Consider the following 26,502-nt stretch of genomic DNA (forward strand, 5'->3'; position numbering starts at 1 on the left):
AAGAATTGTAGGAGCAATTTAAAAGCTGTTCCCTGCGACTCAGAGGTTTAGCTAAACTGAAACTGAGAATGTTTTCACACAGATCAGTTACTCAGAATAATGAGATGTAAAGCTAGAGAGAGGAGGATTAAAGCATTTTTATCCTAAACTTTTTATTTATTTTATATATATGTACATATATATATATGTATTTAAGTCACTAGAGGAAAATGTTTCTAAAGTGTGTCCTGGATTCAGTGTAATCTCCAGCTACACAGCAGGAAGCCGAGCTGAACTGCTGTAGAGAAACCACTTTGTACCTTGGCATTTGCTATTTAATAGATTTAAGACTTCCCTCAAACCCTCTTAATAAGTATGTATCAGGCTTAGGTGGCGACATCGTTTGGCTCTTATTATAGTGGGTTTGGTTTGCTTTTGATTTTTAATATATCCATTTACATAAAAACATGAGCTTTTGGTTTCAGAGCAGGCAAATTCCTCTCCGCAAACCCCTGTGGCATTGGGGTAATTAGGGAATGATACCACAGGGTACATAAAGGGATTCGAGGAGCTTCCCAGGCGTGCGTACCGCCTATTACACTCATTGAAGGCAAGCTGGCAAGCTCCCCTCTTCACGCAACCCGTGAGCACAGCCTAGTAAGGAAGGGAGTGGGCCCATGAGCCCAGCATGAGATGGGTAGTCCAGAAGCACCTACTCATTAAGTCAATGCCTGACTGGAGAACCTCCCTTCCCCCAACTACAAACTGTCTATCATACTTTGGACCTGTGGTTATAAATGTAAGAAAGCGACCCCCTTATGGTTGAAGCCAGACACGGCTGGACGAGGTCCTCCAGGAGACCCACCAGCAATGCAGCTTCGAGCCACACAGCCCACAAGGAGATTCTGACCAAGCCTGGCTCCCGCTCACTCGCTGGCCCTCAGGCAGTTTTGGAGGGAAGGGCAGGGGGGCGCAGCCCTGTGGGCACGCCAGGCAATGAGGAGAAAACCCTCAATCCAGGACTCCGCAGGAAACCGCTGGCTCAAGTTACAAGAGTATGGTTGTGAGTAAGGCACACGGGACCAGATCCGTAAGTTTCTGGACCAGCTGGCCTCTGCCAAGCTTTTAGGAATCCAAGCACTATACAAACATGGCACCGTAGTCTTAGAGAGAAAAGCTCATATTAAAGGTTCGGTAGATGAAGGCATAGGCTTACCGTGGTTCTGTGAAGCCAGACTCCCTGGGCGAAAAAGTGAAGAAAGTCTCATGCACTGCTCTCGGCTTCTCCCTCCTACTCTGGGTCCTGTTCCGGAGGGACAAAATGGATGGCAGGGTCACCCCATGGCATCTGTGGAGCAGGGTGGGAGGGCTTTGGCTGAAACCACCAGGAGCTCCAACTTGTCACTCTCACTCCCCGTCTAACTGCCACCACCTGAGCTCAGGGCGGGGGAGCACAGTTTCCGCCCGCTCAGCCCCTAGGCTGCCTAGTCCCTCCTAACTGGAGGCAGCTCTCTGACCTGCTCCAGGTGAGGCTAAGTTCTCACAAAGCAGAGGAAGGGCTTGCGGCATTGAAAGACAAAAAGAGGGGAGCATGTTGAGGAACCTTGTGTGTCTTAAGTCATGGATAGCAGAACAGAGGCCCTCCCACTGAGGAAAATCTGGGCCGGTGACTTCACCAAGCAGGGCTTAACGTGCTAACTCTGGCCACTGGCCTGCAACTGTAGTATATCCTGCACTGGGCTGGCCGCCCACGGCCTGCAGTGAAAACTTGGACAAGTCACTTCTCTTTATGCGTTGTCTCCTCCCCAGCCAAGTAAAGCCAAGCTCACAAACTGGCTTGCTCACTCATGCACACAGGTGTGCCTTTTGCCTCAACACTTTAAAAAAATTTTTTTAAGGATTTTTATCCATTTATATGAGAGAGAGAGAGCATGAGCAGGGGAAGAGCAGGAGAAGCAGACTCCCCACTGAGCAGGGATCGAATGCGGGATTCGATCCAAGATCCTGGAATCATGACCTAAGCCAAAGCCAGACGCTTAACTGACTGAGCCACCCAGGCACCTCAGCCCTTTTTTTTCCCAAAAGAATTTGAATGCCTGTAGGTAGGATAAGCACTCCCAGTTCATCCAGGCCTTGCCTCTTGCTTCTACCCAGGCAGTGCTTTTCTCCTGCTCACATTATCTGTCCCCATTTACCTTTGAGATTACAAAATTGGGTGATTTCTCCCACCTGTCAGAGTTTTCTGATACTACAAGCATTTTTTTTCTACCAGCATCTTTCTCTCAAGGTAGTATAGGCTGAACCTAAAAATCTCCCTCCTATTGTTCCCACATCGTAAATGAGCTGAAATGCCTGAATCACAAATCATAAATTCTGAATCACAAAGCAGATGAACCACGAAGAGAAGGCGCACCAGCATGGATGGGGTTCCGGCACCTGGCACTTACAGCTCCCCTATGTGTTGACCAGGCGCTTCCTTAACCTCCGGTCAGGTCTCTGGACAGGCTGCCAGCCCACACCTGGGCCAGTGGCACCATCTTTGAGGCTGGCCAGGGGGATGACATCCCTGCTCACCGAAGTCCCGAGATTCTACATCCCGTAGTCGTTCTGTCTTGAATTTTCTTCTTGGTTCTGGCGGCTAATTTGGCGGTTGCTTCGTTACTTAAAGCTTAGTTACAAAGAAGCTGTTTTAAGGTGTCTATTAAATTCACAGCTTGCTTCATTAAAAATCACTTCATTAAAAAAGCAAGCCAACCGAAGTGTTCCCATGTCCGTGCCAGATGGAAGGGAGATCACTGCTTGGTGCCGGTGTTTTCAGGCCATCCACTGCTGGTACAGGCTTAATTTGGAGGGAAAATCCAGTTTCATGCATAAAAAGAATTACATGACCGGATTCCATTATTTTAAATTGTACTGATCCTTGCAGTGAACTAGGTTGAAAGACAAATGAGAATCCATGTTCTGAAGAGGACCTTTGGCAGTCCAGCAGCTGCTCCCTTCCACTGGCTTACTGAGGACACAAAGATGCAAAACGCCAGGAGTCACTTCAACCAACCTTTAAATTTTTATTCGCTATGTTAAAAAATATGAAGGAGGGGGCGCCTGGGTGGCTCAGTCAGTTAAGCATCTGACTCTTGATTTCAGCTTAGGTCATGATCTCTGGGTGGTGGGATCGAGCCCCACATCAGGCTCTGCACACAATGCAATGTCTGCTTATCTGCTCTCCCTCTGCTCCTCCCCCGTGCTTGCTCTCTCTCAAATAAATAAAATCTTTTAAAAAAATAAAATAAAATAAAAATGCAAAGGAGGATGAAGAATAATGTGTCAAACAGGTGCATCTCCACCACCTAGAATTAACAAATCTTAGCATTTTGTGAGTGACAGACCCTTTGCAGGGACAGTGAGAAAATGGCTGTAGTCTTCACTAATTCACCCTCAGGTGTTCTCAAATACAGGAGAAGACGGAGCCCGGTTTTCCTTAAGCACATCTGGGCAAGAATAAGAAGAAGTAAACAAAATGAGATAATAATCCTGCAAGATCCCGGACCCTTTGCCCTAACTCCCAACGTAAGAACAACGGCTGGCACTGGCCACCAAGAGGTCCACTTCTTTGAAAGGCAGGCAATTAGCAGCTATTACGTGGGAGTTGGGCGTGGAGTGGAGTGGAGATGGAACTGTCCCTGGGCGACTGGCAGGAGAGCTCTGTAAAGGGGAGTCTGAGAGAGGAGCACTGCCATGTCACCGAATGACTAAAGCTGGTGATCATCTTTCCCTAAGTCCTGCCAAAACAACAAGGTGCAGTTAGCTCACAGCAACTGCCCTGTGCCGGTACGTGTCAGGTTGAAAGGAAGGGAGACATTGATTGCAGATTTCAGGTGCATCGCTACCAACACTGCTTAGGGCCCCCCCACTGGGGACTTCCGCCAGCCCTTCTCTTGCCTCTTCAGTTTTGTGTCAATAGCTGACACTTTTAACTCCAGGGAAAGAATACACATTATTAAACAAGTAACGGCGCGAAATATTGTGAGCAGTACATGATTATAGTTAAACGCTGCCTAATGAGCAGTTGTATTCGAATCAGCAAAGCCGAGAGGTGTCTTCACTCAGGCAGCAGGAGATCAGTGGCTGTTCATTGGCAGAGTGATACGCTGTATGCCTGTTTGTAGGAGAAACTTCGCTTTTCAGAAGAGGCACAGATCCTGATGGGACACCCAAGTCCAGGGGCACTCACTAATTTCATTCCGAGTCTACCTATTTGTATCCTTAAAATTTCATATCCCAACGTGTTTTAAATCTTCTTGAGTTATTTACCCATTTCCAAGCAAAGGGGAACTATGGCGTGCTATACTGCTCATGTATCATCTGATTCCCGTGTCTCTCTCCTCATATGGATAGTATCCTATTTTGTAGGTGAAGAAGCTGAGACTTTGAGATGGTAAATCACTCTTCAGAGATCTCAAGTACTTTCAGCCACAGGGCTAGTAGGTGGAGAAGGCAGAAGAATCCAGGTCTCCATGACCCCCTTAGTCCTTGGTGTCCCCACCATACCTGGCTTCTCCTGTCCTGACTTGAAAGTACTTCTTTTCTTTTTTCTTAAGATTTTATTTATTTATTTATTTATTTATTTATTTATTTATTTATTTTTAAAGATTTTATTTATTTATTTGACAGACAGAGGTCATGAGTAGGCAGAGAGGCAGGCAGAAAGAGAGAGAGGAGGAAGCAGGCTCCCCGCTGAGCAGAGAGCTCAATGCGGGGCTCTATCCCAGGACCCCAGGATCATGACCTGAGCCTAAGGCAGAGGCTTTAACCCACTGAGCCACCCAGGCGCCCCTTAAGATTTTATTTATATCTTTGACAGAGGAAGAGGGAGAGAGAAAGAGCACAGCACGGGGAGCGGCAGACAGAGAGGAGGGAGAAGCAGACTCTCCCCTGAGCAGGGAGCCCAATACGGGGGCTCGATCCCAGGACTCTGGGATCATGGCATGAGCCAAAGGTAGACACTTAATTGACTGAGCCACCCACACGCCCCAAAAGTACTTCTTTTCACTTGCTTGTTGACATGGACACGCACACACACGCACACACAGAGGCGAGGGCTTCTCCACCTATAGCCAGCCTTCCTAAGAGACTAGATGTAGAGACGATTAAAGCCCTGATCTCCTCTTGACCTTGAATTCCCCGATTAAACCAAAGCTGCTAAAGAGATGAGAGAGTGAATGGGCAGAGCACAGGATTTCTAAGGCCGTGAACCTACTCTGAACAATGGTGGATACATGACATTTTGCATTTGTGCAAACCCATAAAATGTACAGTACTAAGAGCGAACCCTAACGTAAACTCTGGACCTTGACTGGTCACTAATGACGTGTCAGTGTAGGTTCATTGACTCTGGGCGGGGTAGTGAGAATCAGGGAGCCTCTGCAGGTGTGCAGTCAGGGGGCATATGGGAACTCAATTTTGCTATGAACCTAAAATTGTTCTGAAAAATAAAGTCTATTTGGGGCTCCTGGGTGGCTCTGTCGGTTAAGCGTCTGCCTTCAGCTCGGGTCTTGATCCCAGAGTCTTGGGATCGAACCCCATGTGGGTCTCCCTGCTCAGTGGAGAGTCTGCTTCTCCCTCTCCCTCTTCTTCTGCCCCTCCTCCCTAGCTCATGCTCGCTCGCTCTCTTGCTCTCTTGCACAGGCTCTCTCTCAAATAAATAAATAAATAATCTTTAAAAATTAAGTCTATTAAAAAAATACAAATACACCCACAGACTTGAGCTGGGTCAGATTGAGAATGGGATAGTGGAATAGCTTTGCTTCTCTGGGCCTCTCCCCTCAACCCCCCAGTCCGAAGTGGTCCAAGCTCTTAGGTACAGCAGCCTATTTGGAGCTGGAGACATCGTTCTTCATTACCAAGGACTTTACACACCCTTTCTTTGTCTCTTCTTATCTGGTTACTCCCTCTCCACATCTGAGTCTTCATTTACTGAGTCATTTGGTCCCCTATATCTTCAGGGATTTCCCCTCAGGGAGAGAAAGCCCCGTGAACACGATAGTGTTAAGAGCCTTTTCCCACCTTTCGTGAACGGCCCTGAAAGCTTATCTCTCCCAATGCGATGTCCGAGTTTGTGAGGGAGACTTCTTTAAAGACTGTCCCCTAGACCACTCACTTTTGTAAAACTGGTTTTGCAGCACATGAAGGACAACGCTGGCCTTTCTCTTGAATTATTTGTATAATTGCCTCACTTCTTTGCTTCCCTTCCTTCTCTTTTCACGACAGGTGCAGCAGATTTGGGGTAAGATAAGAAGGAGCCTATCGGGTCTGGTGGGGCTTGGGTTCCCTCCTTCATTTTTCACTAACTGTGTATTTCTGTACCTTATCACCTGCCTGCCTGCGTGTTTTCAGAGAGGAGCCTGTGATATACCATCTGATAAAACTCTTCTTTGCAGTCCATTATTACAGAGTTAGAGGGACAGATTTGCACCGCAATGGACATGTGAGAGGAAAGTTAGGATTGTATGTATATAATCCGAGGGCGAGAGAAAACTCGTCTGAAGCTTTTAGTTTACTGAAAAATGGGTTTAATTCTTAGGTACACCATTTAGGAAAATGTATAAAAATCTGCTTGTGAAGATTGAGGTCAGATTAAAGGAAGAAAAGGAAATACTTTCTACTCATTACTTGATCATTGCTTCACCTCCAGCAATGCTGTTAGAAACAGGAGGTTAGAATAAACGGTGAGGTTCACAATCTTTTTGGGCTTGGAGGGAAAACGGCTAATATAGTATATATGAAATGCTGGCAAGTGGTTGCAGTGGAAACATTGTAAAATAGAATTTATAGGCATTTAAGGGCTTTTATCCGGGAAGAATCAGTAAAAGCAGAAATTGGGAGATGAAGGGAAAATATCCACCATCCTAGAAAATAATGCTTCCGCTCCTATTTTCCTACATCTAAAGCCTCGATCTTTGCATGAAAAGTGGGAGATGCAAGGAGAAAAGGCATGATAGACGGGAGGAATAAAATCGCTCTAATGTTTTTCTAAACACTGACTTATTTAAAATCTACAACTCTAGTGTTGAAACCCAGAAGTCATCCCTACACCAAAATATACACATTTTCAGCTCTTTGGAAGGACATACCTGACAGATACAGACCTGAAAAATAACCCAATTAGATGAGGATGTGGCAAAGCAAAAGGAACACTGAACCAAAATTCTCGCAGATGGATTCTTTAGCAGAACCTATAAGACACTTCCAAGTTTTTTTTTTTACCAATGGGCTTTTCGAGTCTCAGATTTTACAAGCAGCTTTATTTGAGATTTAATTCATGTACATACAGTTTCCCCACTTAAAGCATACGGTTCAGTGACACCTAGCATATTCACAGAGTGTGTGACCATCACCACCGTCCCCTGTAGGACATTTTCATCACTGAAAAAGAAACCTCCTCCTTCAGCCTTCACTCCTGGATCCTCCCCCCTTGCTCCCTCCAGCCCTGGGCAACCACTGATCTGTTTTATGTCTCTATGGATTTTCCTATAAATGGAACACTACGATAGTGGTCCTTTATGATCGGCTCCCTTCACCCAGGAATCAGGGTCTAATCTCAGCGTTAACGTTTACAAGGTCTAATCTCAGATTTTGCAGAAAATATATCTTAATCTTCCTGGCTATCATTTTATGTATTCTTGGTCCCTTCCGAGTATCCTTAATATACAACTCCTACTAGTTATCACTGACTGAGTGCTTGCCCTGAGCCCCTGTTCTAGACACTTAAACGTCCTGTGTGTGCAACCGTCTCCATTTTAGGAAGCAGGGCACTGGTACAGAGATGTCAGTGGCGCTTTTTCCTCTTCAGGTGTTGCCCCTTCCCTACACAGTTTATGAGCTGAAACCCTGGTCTTTTCTCCTCTTTTATTGAATGGAAATCATATGCACATCGATTTTTTTTAATATCGTCTGAATGCTTTCCATCTCTGCTCTGTATGAGTCCTTTTCTTCCTTTAAGCCCGTTAATTTAATTCGGTTGCTTTCGTGGCTTTGCTGCCCTGCAGTCGTACAATTAATTTTTTAAATATCACATTTTGTGCCCTAGGTTAATTTTTTTTTAAACCAGCATCTAAAGAGAAATTATGGATTCTCAGAGACAGTCAAATCCTACTCTTGACCCCATTCTTCAATTTTTCGAAGCTCAGAAAGTTGACTTGGACCAAGCGGTGTCTCAAGCCAATTTAAGGAAATGCTCTTGAACACTGTTTCTTCCCCCTCAGATCTGTTTGAGGAGCTGATAAAAGCTTGAACTCTCTCCCCTGAAACGTGCAGGCGTCTGGTGTTCAAATACAGTCTCCAAGCGCTCTCAGGTTTTCCAAAGCCCTGAAACTTAGTCAAGGACCCCTGATCTGGAAAGACAGTCATGTAGATGGCAAGGGGACACGTAGGTTTTTCAAATGTGTCTCCTGCACCCTCACAATGTTTTGCACATGAGAAGTAAGGGAAATTTCTCAACACTCCGCAGCCTATTCCCTCTTCCCTGAGGAGTCGCGTTATAATTCTGTGGGTGCCACAGTCATACATATGATTTGACAGTCTTGAGGGGAGAGCTGGTGATTCAGGTATGCACATATATGGGACTGGGCTAGTTATTAACTCAGCTTCTCCCACGCTTGGCTTGGTCCTGCATGGGGACCTATTAGGGCCACATGTCTCTGGATCACTCAAGCTAAAAATGTCTGTGTGTCTCCCAACTGGAGTGGAGCTTTCCCACACACAGCCAACTGTGCTCATCCAGCCGGACTCTAGCTTGCCCTGCAATAAATGCCAGTCCTTGATGCTGCGACCCATGTCAGTTGAACTGTTGCCCCTGTCCCTTCAGAACGTCTTCCCTGAAGACAGCTCTGTGAGATTTGTAGCAACATGGTCCATAAACAGTGAACCGAATCAAGAGAAGCAATGCCAGTCAATACCACCATGGCATAGTTCTGCCTAGCATTTTGATATTAAGCACCCTGTACCCAATGAAGGATATCCCAGAAAATCAGAGAAGCAAGAAAAGCAGGTGGACAGAAAGAGAAAGAGGGAGACTCTCTAATCTAGGTGTGAGGGGGCTTGGAAAGGACATGTCTGAGATCTTGAAAATCGTGGAAGGCTTAGACAGTGTGCACAAGGAGTGGGGAGCACCTTCTGAATGGCTTGCAGGCTGGGGGGCTACCTTTGAAATTTGGGGGCAGGAAGATTCCAACAAAAATAAAGAGGTATCAGCAAATACTCCAGCGCAGGGTCTTAGGCCACTGCCTCAAGTGGAGCCTTGAGAGGTTCCAGAACCAGTCACTGCTGGGAGTTACATCATGTCTGCAAGGTTGCCTGGGCCATCCTGTCTATTCGGGATCCCTTTGGGCAACAAAACCCCGGACTCGAGGGATTGTGGATCTAAAAGTTCCTGTCTCCATGGTTTTTCCACCTCGCAGAACTCTATCCCCTTCCCGAAGTGCCTCAAACCGGAGGCTTACTTTGGGAGTAGGTGGCGCTGGGGAGACTCTCTTCTGTCCTCTATCCTACGTGTGTTCCATGTTCCATAGCAAGCCTTCCCCCACACCCCGCCCTGGGACTCCTCACACTCATACCCTCACTCTATCTCCAAGGGACGCCGATTTTTAAATGTGGTCCCCTTTGAGGACCTGGCTGTGAATTTGATTTCTCTCTCTCTCTCTCTCTCTCTCTCTCTCTCTATTCCTTTAAATATCCCCATTGATCAAAACAGAGCTTTATTATCCTTATTCCTATTATTCATCAGAGTCTCCTTTTTGGTCCTGGGTTCCAGTTGGGACTCCTACGTGGTATATTGTCCTGGCACCTTTTGCCCTGTGATCCTGTCCTCCTGCTGGAAGTAATTATTCGAAGCTTCAGAAACCTGGGGTCTAATAGCAAGCCAGCAGAGAGGGTGTCAGAGGCCAGCCACTGGGCTGGCTCCAGGACCAGGGGCCCCATAAGTACCAAATGAAGCAGGGCTCAGGGACCTAGCGCTGCTGTGGCATCCTGTTTATAACAGACCACACAATATGATGCCCTTGGCTCCCGGGGCAAATCATTTCTATTTTTAGCACAATGTATGCCAATCATCAATTTCTTCTGGAAATTTCTGTTTCCTTGCCCTCTAGCCTCCTTTCCTCACCTTCTCTTGCTATGTCTCTGGCTTTCCAAGGATCACTTGTGTCACATAATTCTGCAGCATCCTTTCATATTTTGGATAAGCAGTCTCCATTGGCTGTGATCGCTTCTGCACGGTGATGATCTAAAACAGAGCAAAATGACTCCCATTTTGCTTATATCTGAAGTTGTGATAATATGTAAAATTACTTTGCCATCTAGTCCTGCTGTGCCGCTAATCTCAACTTTGGAAAATTTCAAATCGTCGGTGTGGGTGTGCATAGCTTTTGTTTAAATAATGCCAGCGCCAAATTAGAATGTCTCAGACACAAACACGGTATTTATGGAGCACTATAGCCCATTAATTGGCTTATTGGCCGAAATCCTCCAGGGACCATCACAGATCTCCAGGGCGCCCTTGAACATGACTTATGCTGCAGCCAAATCACAGCTGTGAATGCCAGCACCACTGCTAAGCATGTGTCTGTGGCAAAAATTGCTCCCCTGTATTTGACCAGCGGAGTCAGGGCAAGGATGTATATATATTTCTCAGTTAAACTCATCCTGTTTCTGCTCAAGGCCATCCCCCAGGTCAGAAGCATTTATAGTTTTTGGCTCATATTTATCAAGCACAAATTAAATATTTTAGGAAATGGGAATATAACTGTGAACAGGCTGGAAGAATGTTGTACACTAATAGATCTTACCCGCCAGGGAGAAAGACATGGGATAAACAAGTCAATAAAAGAAAAGGTTATCTCTGATAGTGATAAGAGTTATCCAGGAAGAACCAAGTTGTAAAGAATAACTTGGTGAGAGAAGGCGTGGTGGTTTGTGAAGGCACCTCTGAAGAGGTCATGACCTTGGAGCAGACACATGACTGAGAAGGAGGGGCCAGACGTGGGAAGAAGCGTACCAGGCAAAGCACCAACCCCTACACTCGCCCTCAGGCAGGAACCCGCTCAGCATTCCCAAATCTGGAAGCAGTGACCTGACAAGGTGGCCTGAGAGGTCAAAGGAGCCTGATTCCAGATGCTAAACTTTTCCTTCACGGACCCACTGGCACTCTGTTGACGCTTGTGGATCCCTTCTCAGAATCATGGAATGCATGGAGGGCCCACTTGGGATGCAACGATACCCCATTACACTCTAACAGAGCTAGCAAACAAAAGTTGTGATGTAAAACCCAAGGGCTTCTTTAACCCATTCTGTTGTGGCAGATCTGAAAACCAACTCTGAAGCGGCAGTATGTCAGGATGTTTGCCACAATTTAACAGGAAGTGAAATACTGTGATCTTCATTGATCACAAAGCCACAAGTATTCCCCATCTCAGTAAGATTTTCTGCATAACTCAATGAGATGCTAGATTTCGATTAGAGGTTGTGAAAATCCCCATTCACAAATCACAGGTCCTGCAAATCCTACCCTTGGACCCCAAACAACCTGGGCTGCATCACTCAGGGCTCAGGGGCCACGGGGAGGTGTTAGACTACGGGCCATGGGGAGCCTCTGGGGAATTTGAAGCAAGAGAAGTGGGGTGATCTTGCTGCTTTAGAGAAAGCGGATTCGGGGACCACAGGAACAGGAGGATGAGGAGGCAATTGCAGGTGAGAGGCAAGGCTGGCTTGGAAGCATAATGGCGCTGGAGAGAAAAAGACGTGAATGTGTTCAAGATATATTCCAGAAGAACCAACAGGACACACAGATCGCTTGCCTGTGGGGCATGGGGATGAGGAAGGGCCCAGTCAGGATGAGGCGGAGGGTGCTGACAACAGCCAGCAGGCGCTGTGGGCCAGCCTGCGTGGGAGCTGGGTGATGCCAGGGAACCCAGGGCTCCGTGGTGGACCTAGGCGAGTTTGACACATTGCTTCCACAGACGGAGAGATGTCTAGGAAGCAGCAAATGCGCAGCTTGGGCTCAGAAAAGCCCTAGGCTGAAAGACGAGGCACACACACTCTAGTCGAACCGCATATACTGAACAGAAGTGGGAACTTGAGACAAAGAGAGAGGGTCCTTCGTCACTCCCCTCAAAGCCACGTCATCCTCTCTCCTGTGAGGGAGACTCCTGGTTGTTTGTTTTTTTTTTTAAACTCCCCCAAAGAGGTGAAAAAACTTGATGAACAGTTTGGGGGAGCTAACAGGGGTCGCCGGAAGCAATGCCCCGGCTCCCATTTTATCCCCTACATGGTGCTACTTCCCCAGCCTTATCCACTGTGGGAGCAAACAGAAATTAGGATCAAGATTTCCTGTAGTTAATACATGAAACTAACATAACAGAGTAAAACATTCTATGTCCATTACACTTCAATTAAAAAAAATTTTTTTTTAATTTTTGTTAAGATTTTATGTAGTGTGAAAGCGAGCTGAGGGGAAGAGTTGAAAGAACAGTAGGCTGGAGATCTCAAAGCCTGGCTCCTCTCCGTGTAACCTTGAACAACTATCTTAACCTCACTGAGGCTTAGTATCCTAATTCAAAATGGGAATAATAACACCACCTGCTGTTATTAAATTCAGCGAAAATATCTGGCATCTAACAGGCACTCTGCACATATTTTTGGTTGAAACTGAGTTGTGTAATTTTTAAACAGACATCTGACATTGTCCTTTTCTCATGTAGTTCAAGGTAGTTTTCAGGTAGAAAAAAAAAAAGATTATAATTGGGACAAAAACAGTACAAAGGACCTTGAATAATTTACTGGATCTCTCATGCTGTTTCATGACCTATGGAAAAACAGATGGCACTCCACAATTATTTACAACTTAAAAAAAAAATCTTGAACAGAAACTACAGGTTTTTCACCTTGTAGCAATAAAATAGCACATAGATATTTCTCTTGGAAACCTAAAAAGAATGATACGTAAGCATCTTTAGTCTAGAAGGCTAACGGCAGTAAACTTCAGGACCTAATGTCTACCCACCAACAAAAGTGTCTCCTCACCAATGAATTTCATTAGACTAAGTAGTATTGTAAGATCTTTTCTGGTCAGGCTACTGGCATCCAGATGTTTATTCATTCATTTTCATTACAAGCATCCACTGTGCTCCAGCATTGCTCTTGGATCGAGGCATCCAAGAATGAACAGAAATGAGGTCCCTGTCATCCAAGAGCTCTCAGTGAGGTAGGGAGCAAAATGTAAGCAAGGGAACAGCCAAATAAAGAGCATCTCTTCGGAGAGTGTCATGTGCTCTGCAGAGAATCTAGCCAAGCACTGTTTGTAGGCACAAGGAGTGTTTACAAGGAAAAGATACCATTTGAGCTGAGACCTAAACAACCAGAAGGAGCCAGCTGTGCAAGAATCTGGGCAGAGCCTGTCCCCCGAATGGGAACAGGCATAAGTAAAAGTTGGGCATGAAGGGGGAGAAGGAAGAGGGGACGTGGTCGGAGAAGAAGTAGGCAGGTGTGAGATCAGGTCTTCTCATAGTCCTAGGTAAAGAGTATGGACTTGATTCTGACCATTGTAGAGCCGTAAGCAAAGAAGAAACAGGCTCTGACAGGTGGATGTTCAAAGTCACCCCAACTGGTTTTAGAGCTGGACCGTAGGGAAGCCAGAGTGGAAGCAAGGAGGCTATTGGCTCCCACGGATGAGATGATAGTGGCCCAGGGATGGCAGCTGTGGATGTGGAAGGGAGCACCCAGATTCCAGATACCAACTGAATGTGGTGCTGAAAGGCGACATGCGGTGGGTAAGACAGAAAGGGAAGGGCCAGCTGAGTGACAGGATGGGTGGTGATGTCATTCACTGAGATGGAGGAGATGTGGAGAAAAGTATGTGCTAAATCAAGAGTTCTGTTTCGGACAGATTGAGTTTAAGTCGTCTGTTAGTCATCTAAGTGGGGATGTTGAGTGGGCTGTTGAATACACACATCTGGAGCTTTGGAGGGAGGCCAAGGCTGGAGAAGGACATTTTAGGATCACGAGCAAATCCTCTGTGAAGTTTTCATTTGAGATGCGTTGCTGCAAGCCTGGTTGGATGGATATCCGGAGCAACCATTGCCTTCAGCTCCCCCAGAGTCATAATTTCTTTCTGGGTGACTTCAGCTGTCCTGGAAATTCACCGACTGACTGGAGTTCAGGGATTTAAAACATCAGTAGGGTTTGTTTGTTTTTGTTCTCTGCTCTGTTTCAAGTGAACGGAAATGCATGATTTTCGTGCTTCATCGTAATCTCTAGATCATGCAGAGTACCCATCACATACCGGTCTGATCACTGCACTGCCCCTTTGACCTTGCAGCTCCCCAGGCAAGCAGACAGCTTAGTGTGAAATGACCAGGGTTTTGAAAATAAGACCAATGCCAAGGAAAGTAAGCCCTTGGTTAATAACTCTGCCAAGTGTCAGATGAACAGGAAACACTCAAGCAGATAGACCCATTGAGAAACCATGTTGAGACCTTGCCTCCTTTCTCTTTTTCTTCTCCATAAATTTGAGACAGTTCTATCAGTTGTTATCCCTTCTGTCAGTTTCTTCCATTCTCATGATGCGTTCTCGTTAAGGAGATTCATAGGGAAGGTGGTAATCGATCAGAGCTATTAGCCACCAGAGTGTAATCTGGTTCCAGTACAAACTGACCCGCACACAGTCCTGTCTACCTTGAGGATTTAAGCCGATTAACTCGGAGCCTGGGAAACAGAATCCAGTGTCCTAGAGCTCTGCACCCCCTTCACCCCTACCCCTCGAGGAAGGGATTTAACAAATTGACACTGTAATTAGATCCAAACCTAGAGTTAGCACACCTTGGAAGGCATCACTCGTGCCCGACTCATCTTTGCACACTACTGCGTCGCTGGGGGAATGCTGCTTGCTTTTCTCCCTGTCCCTGGCCCTACGCTGCGGATCACCAAGGGGGGATTTCTGTTTTGTTTAGACGGTTGGTTGGGTGGTTGGTTCTTGGACCTGTTTCCAAGAGCACATCAGTCTCCTGGGTCAGGAACGAGTCAGGGACTGGAGTGAGATCACCACAGGGAAGCAGGCAGCTCACTGGTTTCAATTCTACAGTCTCTGTGCTTCGTGTTCCTAATGGAACCAGAGAACAGAAGGCAGGAAGGGTGCCCGGGTTGCCGACAGATCCCCTGGCTGCCGTGTGCGTGGGCCAGCCAGGTGAGAGACGCCGTACAAATTAGTATTCTCAAGCATTGACCTCGGCTTTTAAAGTACAGCTAACCACCAAGTATAAACAGAAGACTAATGTTAATCTAAAGCCCCTTCAAGAACGATATTCTGGCAGCAAAAGCTGTCCACAAGTGGCAGGATAAATTAGTAGCAGGCACCCAGGGAACCTTCTTACACCAACAAAAACATTGAAGGTACGAGCCTCCTCCTACCCACTTCATTCCCTCATTACCCACTGCCTCACTGCCTCCTTTCTTTCTTTCTTTCTTTTTTTTTTTTTTAACTAAGAATGATGATAGAATAGATTATTTTGGATCACATCTTTGGAGCTAGACAACATGGTTCAAAGCCTAAGCCAGTCTTTTTTAGTCACTTGAAGTTCTCTGTGCCTCAGTTTCCCTATCTATAAAATGCTGGTGACAATAGTGGTACCCCTTTCAAAGGTTACTGAAGAGTAAATCAGTGACTTCACATAGCATAAAGAGAGAGTTTGGATATCATTGTGTGTGAGTAAACGTAAGCCACTGTCATTGATGGAATGCTGTAAATGCCGAACAAGCAAGACGCGAGTCATATAAAGCCTCTACCTCAGGTCAGGTAGCAAGACGGACACACAAACCAACCTGCCATTCGGCTGCAGCTTGCTCTGTATTACATATTTGGGAAATGAAGACCCTATTGCAGAATAGGTCTAATACTCCATGTATAATAAGTAAAACTGACTAGAGAGACACAAGACATAACAGCAAAAAATCACATTGAACAATAATTGAGATCAACCTTTTATCTGTTAAGAATTAAGCCAAAATATCTCTGAGATTAAATTCCCCAACATTAGGCCTCATTGTGATGTGGTAAAAGAATGAACATACAACAGAACAGTATCTTAAGAATATTTTTTAAAGGGCACCTGGGTGACTCAGTTGGTTAAGCTACTGCCTTCAGCTCAGGTCATGATCTTGGGAGTCCCAGGATCGAGTCCCACATCGGGCTCCCTGCTCAGGGGGGAGTCTGCTTCTCCCTCTGACCCCCACCTTCTCGTGCTCTCTCTCTGATTCTTTCTCTCTCAAATAAATAAATAAAATCTTTTTTAAAAAAAGATTTTTTTTTAAATTACCATGGTAATATCCTGGCCAGCCAGTCCTTCAGCTATTTGATGAACCAGTCAATAGTAGGACTTACTCTATCCCACCTAGCTGAAAATTTGCCAGGAATCTAGTGCACACACATACACAAGTGCCATTTGGTGCAGAAAGAAAATCTAAATATGGAAAGCAAGGAACAGCAAAGTGAGGCTGGTTTGAATCCCACCTCTACTGCCCACTTGCCATCTATCCTCAGGTGAGTTAGTAAACTCTCTTCTCCCCTGTGTCTGCATCTGTAAAATGGGGGTAATATGAGCGTTGTTGCAAGGCCTCAGTGAGACGTTGCATCATAAACTCAACTTTCTAGCACCGAGCTTGCCCCAGCCATAGCTCAGTACGTTTTTTTTTTTTTTTCCCTGCTATCATTCGCAAAACACTAGCGGGACACCTCCCTGCCCAACTCCCTCTTCTTTCCCGATCCCTCACTCAGTGTCTGTCTCTCTCTCTCTCCTGATGTTCTGTACACAACTAATAAATACATATATATTTACATGGGTAATCCATGTTCATTGGAGGAAAGCAAGAAAATACAAAGCAAAAAAAATTAAAGACCACTCATGATTCCACCACCCAGATAGCTGCTCTTTTGCTAGGAATCCTTCTGGTCTTTGGATGTGTAAATCCACTCCATCTACATAGGTATAAATGTCTGTGTTTATAAATATATCATTACCTACACAGGATCATACAATACATTCTGTCCAGTAGAACTGTCTTCCTGCTCAATAATAAATCATGTTCGTAAATACAAGACGTACATTATCATTTCAAATTACTCTGTGGTATCCTAAGTAAATCCTCTAATTTATTTAGACAGTTACCTCCTGCTAGAAATGTGAGGTGTAATCCACTTTTCTCTGTTATAAACTCAGCTTGTGTAAATATCCCATATCAGCCTTTTTGGATACTTTGGCAGAAGTTCTTACCATGGCAGAGGGCAACTTTTTTATTCATCAACAGATACTGCCAGTGGTCTTGTTCATGGCACCTGCATTTGTGTAAGAGAAAAATTAACACTTGGGATTCTGCAGAAGTTTTAACATAATAGTACATATTGAAAGAACTTCATATCTGGGGCACTTGGCTGGCTCAGCCGGTAGAGCACACAACTATTGATCTCAGGATTGTGAGTTCAAGCCCCACACTGGGCAGAGAGTTTACTTCAAAAACAAGCAAACAAACAAAAAACACAAACAACTTCATACCTAAATATGAGCCAGCAGTAAATAAAAGGTAAGCTAAGCCAAAAATACATATATAAATATTTTTATTTATATATTTAAATATTTAAACATTAAATATTTAAATATATGTGCTTGATTATATTTAAATATATTTAATTATATCTATGTATATAGTTAATAATGTGCAGAATCCAGATATTAGATGATCATGTACATATAAAAAGGCCTGGAAATTTTTTAGGAATATAGAAAATCAATGAACAATTAGAAAATGAGAAACTGGGAACCAGTAGTAATACTAATCTCGCCTTCGTGATTTATCTTACACCGGATGGAGATAAGCAATGATTTGTAATTACCTCCTTCCACACCTGAGTCATTTCACTGGATAATGTCAAGGGCCACATAGATAAGTAAAATACTAAATTAATTTTCATAAAATGTATTCAGAATTCTCCTGTGGAAGGAATTGGGGAAAGTCTTTGCCAGGAAGGTCAGCTTGTCTGCGTACATTGGTTGCATATTTATTGAGAATCTACTATGTTCCAGCAAGTGAGGACACAGTGAAAAGTAGGCCAGGCTTCCAGATCTGTTTCCATTGAAAATCTGCAAAAGGAATCAGCTCGCTGCAATTCGGACAACATTGTTTAAGGATCTGGATTTCTGAATGTTTTGCGATTTTAATATTGTTCGAATATTTTGTGGATAAGACATCTGAGCAGGAGCGGAGAAATCTAAGCCCCCTCCTCACTTTGACCCCTAAGTCACGTGAAGCAATCATTTAACCTTGCTGAGCCTCCTTCATATTAGGAGAATCACGCCCAATTTCTGCTCTCTAGATCATAGCGATAGTCCCAGTATTTAGGCAAGAAAATGTTAATAAGAGCTCACTGATTTCCTTTGAAGCTGCTGAGATGTGTGGGGTAACATGACAACACATGACAGGGTCACTGTCCTTTGCATTTGATCCTTTAGGTATTTCTGTGAAATTATTTAATGCTGTATTTCTGTTTACCCTTCCATGATCTATTTTACTCGGGTCCACTTTAGAGCTGAGGTTGCCTTCCTTCAGTATCTCTGCACACTTGAAAGGTGCGTGACTCTGGAAAGCAGTGTGCTGGGCTCTGCAGGTCATTTAATGTTTGCCTCAGCCAGACACTCAAGGCAGAGAACCTCCCAGAAGCCCTCTTCTGTGCCTCTCCCCGCCATGACTCTTCTGCTCACTCCTGAGGCTTTTTCTGGCCCTTCTGCTGCTCTGTCCTCACCTGGCTTGCCCTTTCTGCAGCTCTTCTGTCTCTTCCTCCTGCCCTTGAACGTGATCTTCCCTTCACCCTCCACTGTGCACCACCCACTCCTGTGTCCCCTGTCATGCCCCTTTCCCTCCCACCAATGTTTGTGTGGGAATTACCGCCCTGGCCACTTGGGGAGCCTACTCAGCAGACCATAATGCTCCCATTCGGGGGCCAGCCCACAGCACTGCTAAACCCCTATTTGCTTATGGGACAAGATGAAAGACAGACTCAGCCAGCGTCTCTTCCCACTCCCACCCCATCAACTGTGCTTGAGCCCCTCCTCTGGACCTTTTGGGCTCAGCTAGTACTCCATGGGGTAGCGAGATGGAAGCATTTGGAGACATGTTCCAGTGCTAACCTGAAGAAAAGCCCCCAGGCCTCATTACCGTCATGTACCAACACCAATACGTAAGCATGACTCTTCCCAGAATGGATTATGGAAAACATTTCAGCAGGCATTCAGCCTAAACCTGCTCCCCTAAGTGGGAGCACAGCAACTGTGTTACGCATCCTGTAGGAATTTTCACCGCTGGTCTTTCAACAAGCACAAAGTTTTCACCACCCTTGTTGGGCTGGTTCCGCCCCCAACTTAGGCAGCACAACTAAGATGTCAGGGACCATCCTAAGTAGGGTCAGGGTCCTAACGCAAGGAGGGGCATTACTGAGTTCATGGAGTCACATGAGTCTCCATCTTTGGGGGATCCCCAAGACCACCCTTAGGGTCCATGATTGCATGGAAGGCTTCATAGGAATCAGAAAAGCTATTTTCCTCATGGTTAGACAGCAAAAGGATACCAATTCAGATTAGTAGAGGAAAAGGGTCCGGGGGTAAAGTTCAGGAGGAACCAGGCATGAGCTCCCAGGTGTCCCCTCCCAGTAATATTACCCAAACCTGCTTAATTTTTCCGGCAACAATTTGTGACAACACATACCAGGCATTATCACCCCAAGGCTTGGTGTATAGGGTGTTCACTGGAGTCAGTCACAGAGGCATAGAGCGCCTGTGTGTCTGCCCTTAGCTCCCTAGACTCCAGCCCCCCACAGTGAATGCAGGTGTTCAGCATAAATCACATCGTTGGGATAAACGATTTCATTATACTCTTACCATATGGCCCAAGGCCGCAGGCATACAGAGACGCTCGTAAAAGGCAAAATACTGCAAGGACTCAGAGCTCATCTCTAAAGAGCCAGTCTTGAAAATGGGTCTTTCTGGGGAACATGCACAATTTGAGCAAACCCAGCTTGCTAAGTTAACCCCTTCCTGCAGACATTCCCAGGGCCAAGACACGAAGCCTCTGGCCGCACAACAGCACTTCTCCTGTCTCAACTATTACCTTCTGGAAATACCATCCTCCCCATCTTCCCGTAATGTCAGTGTTCAATATAATAGCCTCTGAACTGTTTTCAAAAACAGCAGGCTGCCTACAGCAAAGACACTTTTTTAAATTCCGATTTTTTTTAAAGATTTTATTTATTTATTTGACAGAGAGAGATCACAAGCAGGCAGAGAGGCAGGCAGAGAGAGAGGAGGAAGCAGGCTCCCTGCTGAGCAGAGAGCCCGATGCGGGCCTCGATCCCAGGACCCTGAGATCATGACCTGAGCCGAAGGCAGCGGCTTAACCCACTGAGCCACCCAGGCGATTTTGATCCTCATCACTGTTGTCATGTTAAAGTATCAGAAAGAATCACTATTACCTGGGGAGGTGGGGTATAGAAATGAGCCCTGAACTCTTCCCTGGGATCTCAGAAGAGGTCCAAAGCACCTGTGTCCCATTTCAGGAGACAGAGACACCATCGAGGGCAGTGAGTCTCCGCTCCACGCCGGCCTCTAACTATGACTCCGCTTTTCTCTGTCTCCCTGTCTCCCCGGCAGTGGCTCCGAAACCCAGGTCCCCAGCATGAGAAGCGGACTCTGTTTGGAGACATGGTGTGCTTCTTGTTCATCACACCGCTGGCCACCATCTCAGGCTGGCTCTGCCTGCGGGGCGCCGTGGACCACCTGCACTTTAGTAGTCGGCTGGAGGCCGTCGGACTGATCGCACTCACTGTGGCACTCTTCACCATTTACCTCTTTTGGACACTAGTAAGTATGGCCCAGGGCCCGGGGACTTGGAGCAGCCAGAGCTGGCCACCCCTCAGCAGGCACAGCCCTCCCTCCGGCCGTAGCCCAGCCACCAGGCCTGGTGAAAGGCAGATCCGCAGGTGCTGGCGGGGGCGTGCGTGCCGCGTTCGAGGTCCGGGTGGGTGTGCTTGTGGATGGGCATGCGCGGGCGCGTGTCCACCCCAGTGTGCTGCTGGGAAGAGCAGATCAAGGAAAGAAAAAGCTCCCGCTTCTGAGAGCCCATCAATCAAAGCCACACACCCTAGACGTTCCCCTCCTCCAGGGTTCTGGGACGCTATCCGCGACGGGGCATGGCGTTTTCTTTCTCTGGTTTATGTGCCTCGCTTTTGCTGGGATTGTAGCAGATCATGAAGGATGCTCTTGGCCACTGCTGCTGTCACCGCCTGGGCAGATCATGAATCCTCGGGCTGGTTATTTTCTTCTTACTCCTGGACACAGCCTAAATTCTTTGCTGGACGTGGAGCTGCGTTTTGCCTGATGGTTATTCTGTGTGTTGGGATATTGACTCTGCAGCCCATAAAAACACTAATTTATCTAGCTGAGAAGCCGCCACCAAAGAAACCTGTTTCCCAAATAAGCGTGCCTGCCGTATATGAGGGAGAATTCTTAAACATGTCTGGTTTTTTTTCACCCACTTAACTCCTGAAGAGAGTGAAATGCTTGGGCAGAGGTTGGCACAGCACTGATCTCTCTCTCTCTGTTTCCCTCTGGGACCTGCAGAGAAGAAAGTCACTACCCGCTAGACTCGTTTCAGAAACTGGGCGCCCTGCTTCCTGGCATGACTCTGCTGTGCCTGCTCATTTCTAATCTGAGCACGTCCCACGGTTACTTAGTATGTGTTTCCTGTCCAGAGCGTACCATTCTCTTATCCCGTAGCACGGGGTCAGCATGTGGAAGCTTCTAGCACTCACTCCCACATGCCCCTCCGCTCTGTCTTCCAAACCCTGTCCCACCAGCTGCCAGGGCAACCGTAACCTTCCCCTGGACCAGGTCATTTCCGTCAAGTCCATCCTGTGACGCTACAGCTCTGTACCTTCCCTCAGGGTGGGGTGGGGAGGGAGCCTTCAGACAGACAGTCCGTCTGTCTCAGTGGAGAGGGACATGGCTCGAGTCTTGGTAAAGACGGAGCATTCTAGGCTTCCAACTCTCCCGGAGTCCCCCGGTGAAGTCAGGCATTCTGCTACCCACCACCAGCCAAAGCGAGAGTGTCTCTCCTCTAAAGGTCTGTGCTGCCCATGTGGGTCCTGATTCACTGTGAGTCAAGCCATGAGGCAGACTCAGAAGTCACAAGGTGGTGGGAATGGGAAGAAAAGAAGAGTAAGACTCTTAGAATAAGAAATCAAATCACCTTTAGCACTGACGCCCGGTCAACTGCGACAGCTTGGAATAGGCAGTTCACATCTCCGAGCCTTGGCACCCTCATTCATAAAGTGGGCCATCCCTCCAGGCTCCTCCCTGCTCCTTGGCATCAGAAAGGAGAGAGCACCCGAGGAAGGTTCTCTGGAAAATAACTCTCAGCTCTTACCTTGTTTACAGGTTTGCTAGTCTACGATTTTTCTTAGATGTGTGGGGAAGATGAAGGGTGGTTGAGGATGTAAACCTTATTTTTGGGCTTTCAAACCAATTTAAGGCCTTTTGGAAAACCCGCTTTGTAAAGTATCTGCTCATCTATTATGAAAGAGGAAGAGGCAGCGAGGGAAGGAAGAAAGGGAAAGATTTCACCCGGAAAAGCGGATGTGAACCTGTTTCACCTCCCATCTCAGAAGAAAGGGGGCTTGGGCGGCAAGGGTGCCTGGAGTGGGCTCTTTCAGGAGACTGAGAACATACTTCATTCCAGAAATGTTTCCGAGAGGCAGTGCCCTGTAGTGAAAAGCACACGCATGAGAATCCAAAGACCCTGTGGTCAGACCCAAGATTTATCACGCTAAGAGCTGTGTCACTCTAAACAGGGTACTTACCTTCTCTGATCAGCCTTCCCCTTTACAGATAGTGGAGGAACAGTGACAGCCCTGGGTCACTGGGCTACCAGCAGGACTAGGTAGGGTACCTTCGGAAACGTTTATCAGAGCCCCCAGAATAGGCATGAAGGTTTCTTCCTCTGCACACTCAGCCGGCTACAAGATACAAAGCCGCTGGAGGGAAGGGAAGGCGTTCTCCCCTGGAAACGGCGCTGCAGAACCCCTGAGCCCGAGGTGACTGGATCCAGGCTAAGTCCCTCCCAGATAAATGTTGTAGCGAGCTGCCCTGGCAGGAGCCGTAACTCAGGAGCTGACAGCACTTGGAAAGTGCCCTCCGGCAGAAACCCATTGTAAACAAGCTGTCAGGCTTCCGGAGAATATGCTGTGAAAATGTCTTAGATAAACAAACACCGTGTCAGTCCCAGCCGGGCTGCTGCTCAGAGCAGCCTTCCTGGCAGGGCCTCGCCAGCACTGGGAAGGGGGGAACACAGCCCCGCTGCCGCCTTGTTGCATCTCTGCAGTCTGAGCCCGGCCCTGCTGCCCCTCGGGAGCAGGGCGTTCTGGAACCTGCCGTGGGGAAGCCTACGTCTGGGAAACCACAAGCCCGGAGTGGGTGCCATGGAACTATCACTGCCCACATCACAAACCATCTGAGGTCCAGGGATAGACATCATCCGAGTCCACGCTCGGCACTAGAAAGTCACCCAGCGTGGCGCTTAAATGAGCCAAACGCGGACAGTTTGGGGACTGGGGTGCTGTGCTGCAGGGACCCGCAGGGAGTGCCTGCGTTCACCGCATCACCAAGGCAACAGCCAGCACCCGGCACAGAAACTGGTTAAGGCCTGGGATGCAATGAATGAGCGATCTGTTTCCTCTGGCTGATTCCCAGCCCCACGGGGTAGTCATCTGAATTCTCCTTATAACGTTGGGAGACCTCCGGGAGGACACTGCCTGACAAGGGTGACCGTGCGCGAGCTGGCTGACCCACAGCCCACACAGCCCACGGCAGCCCCAGGGTATTGAGGGTGACCCCATGTCCGGTCCTGCTCCATGGCCTGTGTACTCTCACAGCCCACCTGCTCGGTGCAGCCGGAGATCAAGGAGCTGGGCCTTTCCTGGGAAGACGAGGCCCTGGCCCCATCAGTAGGCCTCAATCTGGAGAGAACGGGCAGAATAAGAAATCGGTGACGAGATTTCCCACACCCTTCTGTGACTTTACAGAGGCCCTTAGGCCACAGCCCGTCACTTCCCTGACAGGGAGAGCGGTTGCTGATGTAATCCTTCCTTGCCCTGCCCACGTGACCACCACTCTTTGTAGGATTGTACCCACGACGGGTTAATCTCCTTTGGATGAAGAACTGAACACACCTCAAGAAATTCATCCCAAAAGAAGTATTTTTAGAATAGTGGCCCTGTGCGCTTTCTTCCTCTTCTCTCCGTAACACAGACATTGAAGGAGCTTCTGGGGGGCTCAGTCGGTTAGGAGTCAACTCTTGATTTTGGCTCAGGTCAGGATCTCAGGGTCAGGAGATTGAGCCTCCTGTCAGGTTCCCTGCTGGGCGCAGAGTCTGCTTCAGAGTCTCTCTCTCCTTCCCTCCCTCTGCGCCCCACCCCCAGGGACATTTAAGAAATATCTAAACTAAGTTCCCAATGTTAAAATTGTCCTGGCTTCCTTTTGGTTTGTTTCTGCTTCCCTCACTGCCTCCTTAGTTCTCGGGAAGTCAAACTTCCTTTTTTCCTATTCTGTTCCACTGTGGGAAGGGAGTGTCCTGGAGCTCCTGGCCCCGGCTCAGCAACACCCAAGGGCATTTGCAAACCTGGGGTCCCATCTGCATCAGGCCCAAGTTCCTTGATTTTCCCCAATAAGGAGTCCTCTTCGTCTGATGCTTTCTTCTTATTGACTGAATTTGCCTGCAGATTGTGATGGTTAACAGCAATTAAGATAGATGAATGTATAATAAGATCTCATCTGTTTGTCTGAACAAGCGGGCTGATTTTCACACCTTCTGGCCAAGGAACCAGGAGACCTGCTAAGTCGTTGACTTCCCAGGTTGCCTGCAGCACCACTTCTCGGGCTTGAACAGATCTGCAAATCACCTGGGGATCTTGTTAAAATGCACGCTCTGATTCCTTAGGTCTGGGTGGAGCCCCAAATTTCGATGTTCTAACAAGCTCCCCAGTGATACAGCCTGCTGCTGACCCATGGCCACGTCGAGAGCAAGGGAAATTAGCACGTTTTTTTCTTGTCCCCCTTCTCCTGTGTCTAAGAAGGAGCATCACAAAACCATCTTCTTTTCTATATTTAACACATCAAAAAGAAGAGGCGGAAAACACGACCGTGTGTGAGGCACGGCGCTAAGTGCTTTCTGTGCACTGTCAGACACCACTCCTCACGTTTTGCCAACACACTGAATCTTGCGGGGGGCAAGCAACCCTCCCAGAGTCACAGAGCCACTAGGTAGAGGGTGGGGATCCAGGCCTGGGATGCCGGGCCTGAGAGCGCTGGAGCAGGCGTCCCCTGCGTGCTCCCACAGCAACTTCTCAGCTTACCCAGGCCCGGCATGCACAGCTCCTTAACATACAGATGAGCGTCTCTTGACTTGAAACCCAACTTTCGTAGAATATCTCCAGATTCTGGTCTTTTTGAGCTGCCACAGCTCCTCATTAGTACGAATCTGCCTTCAACTCATCTCCCTGCTCTTGGCCCTGAGCAGAAGGCATCCCCACCTGCCTCTCCCACACTCAGCCATCGGCACAAAGCCACCACAGAATAGATGCATCGAGAACCAAGATTAGGGAGGAAAAACAAACCCCAAACCTGATCCACTTTGGCATGTTCAGGGCCTTTTGGAGAAAAGCACATCTGTGTGAGTTTAAAAGCTTATATTTTCATACCCAAATCTCTCTGGCACTCGGCCTGTGGCATCTGCTTTCTAGCCTCAGAATTTAAGCTAGTGGCCTTGAATTTCATGATCCTGCCAGAGAACCAGTAAGCCCTTTCTGATCCAGGGCCTGTGCCCTCTTCTGCTTCTAGAAATACTGGGCTCCAACCATGGGATCGGCCCTCTCTCTGACCACCATGGACCCTGTCCTGGGGTCAGCCCAGCACCCACCCCCCATGATTAAACAGCCCATCCCGGGCCATCTCTCAGCCTAAGTTCACAGGTATCTTCCTTCCCAGCACCTACTAGGAAGGAAGTCATCTGGATGCTCTCAAACTGGGACCTTCCCCCGTTTGTTTGTTTGTTTTTAATTTTTTATTTTTTATAAACATATAATATATTTTTATCCCCAGGGGTACAGGTCTGTGAATCGCCAGGTTTACACACTTCACAGCACTCACCCTTCCCCCGTTTTTAAAGACAGTCCATGCACCTTCAGAAGTACAGAATCTGAATTTCCTGGGCAGTCCATCCAGGCCCGACGCCAGCCTGCTCCAAAATGAACCACAGATGTGTCTCATTCCGGGATATTTCCATGGGAAGCAAGAACTCTCTGGCACAGTTACGTGACCATTGGCCATCAGTTTACTGCTCATAATGTTGTAGATCATAGAAGAGAGTCTGAAACAAAGTTGC

General features: G+C 47.2%; 1 protein-coding gene across 1 annotated transcript in view; it reads left to right on the top strand.

Moving 5' to 3' along the window:
* The window catches only part of MARCHF3 (membrane associated ring-CH-type finger 3), a 137,318-nt gene that overhangs the window by 108,951 nt on the left and 1,865 nt on the right, over positions 1-26,502 (top strand). The window contains exon 4 of the mRNA XM_044228478.1: positions 20,718-20,927. Coding sequence (XP_044084413.1) covers positions 20,718-20,927 — 210 coding nt within the window. The remainder of the gene's footprint in view (positions 1-20,717; positions 20,928-26,502) is intronic.

The sequence above is a fragment of the Neovison vison genome, chromosome 1 (genome assembly GCF_020171115.1).
Source record: "Neovison vison isolate M4711 chromosome 1, ASM_NN_V1, whole genome shotgun sequence".
Lineage (NCBI taxonomy): Eukaryota > Metazoa > Chordata > Mammalia > Carnivora > Mustelidae > Neogale > Neogale vison.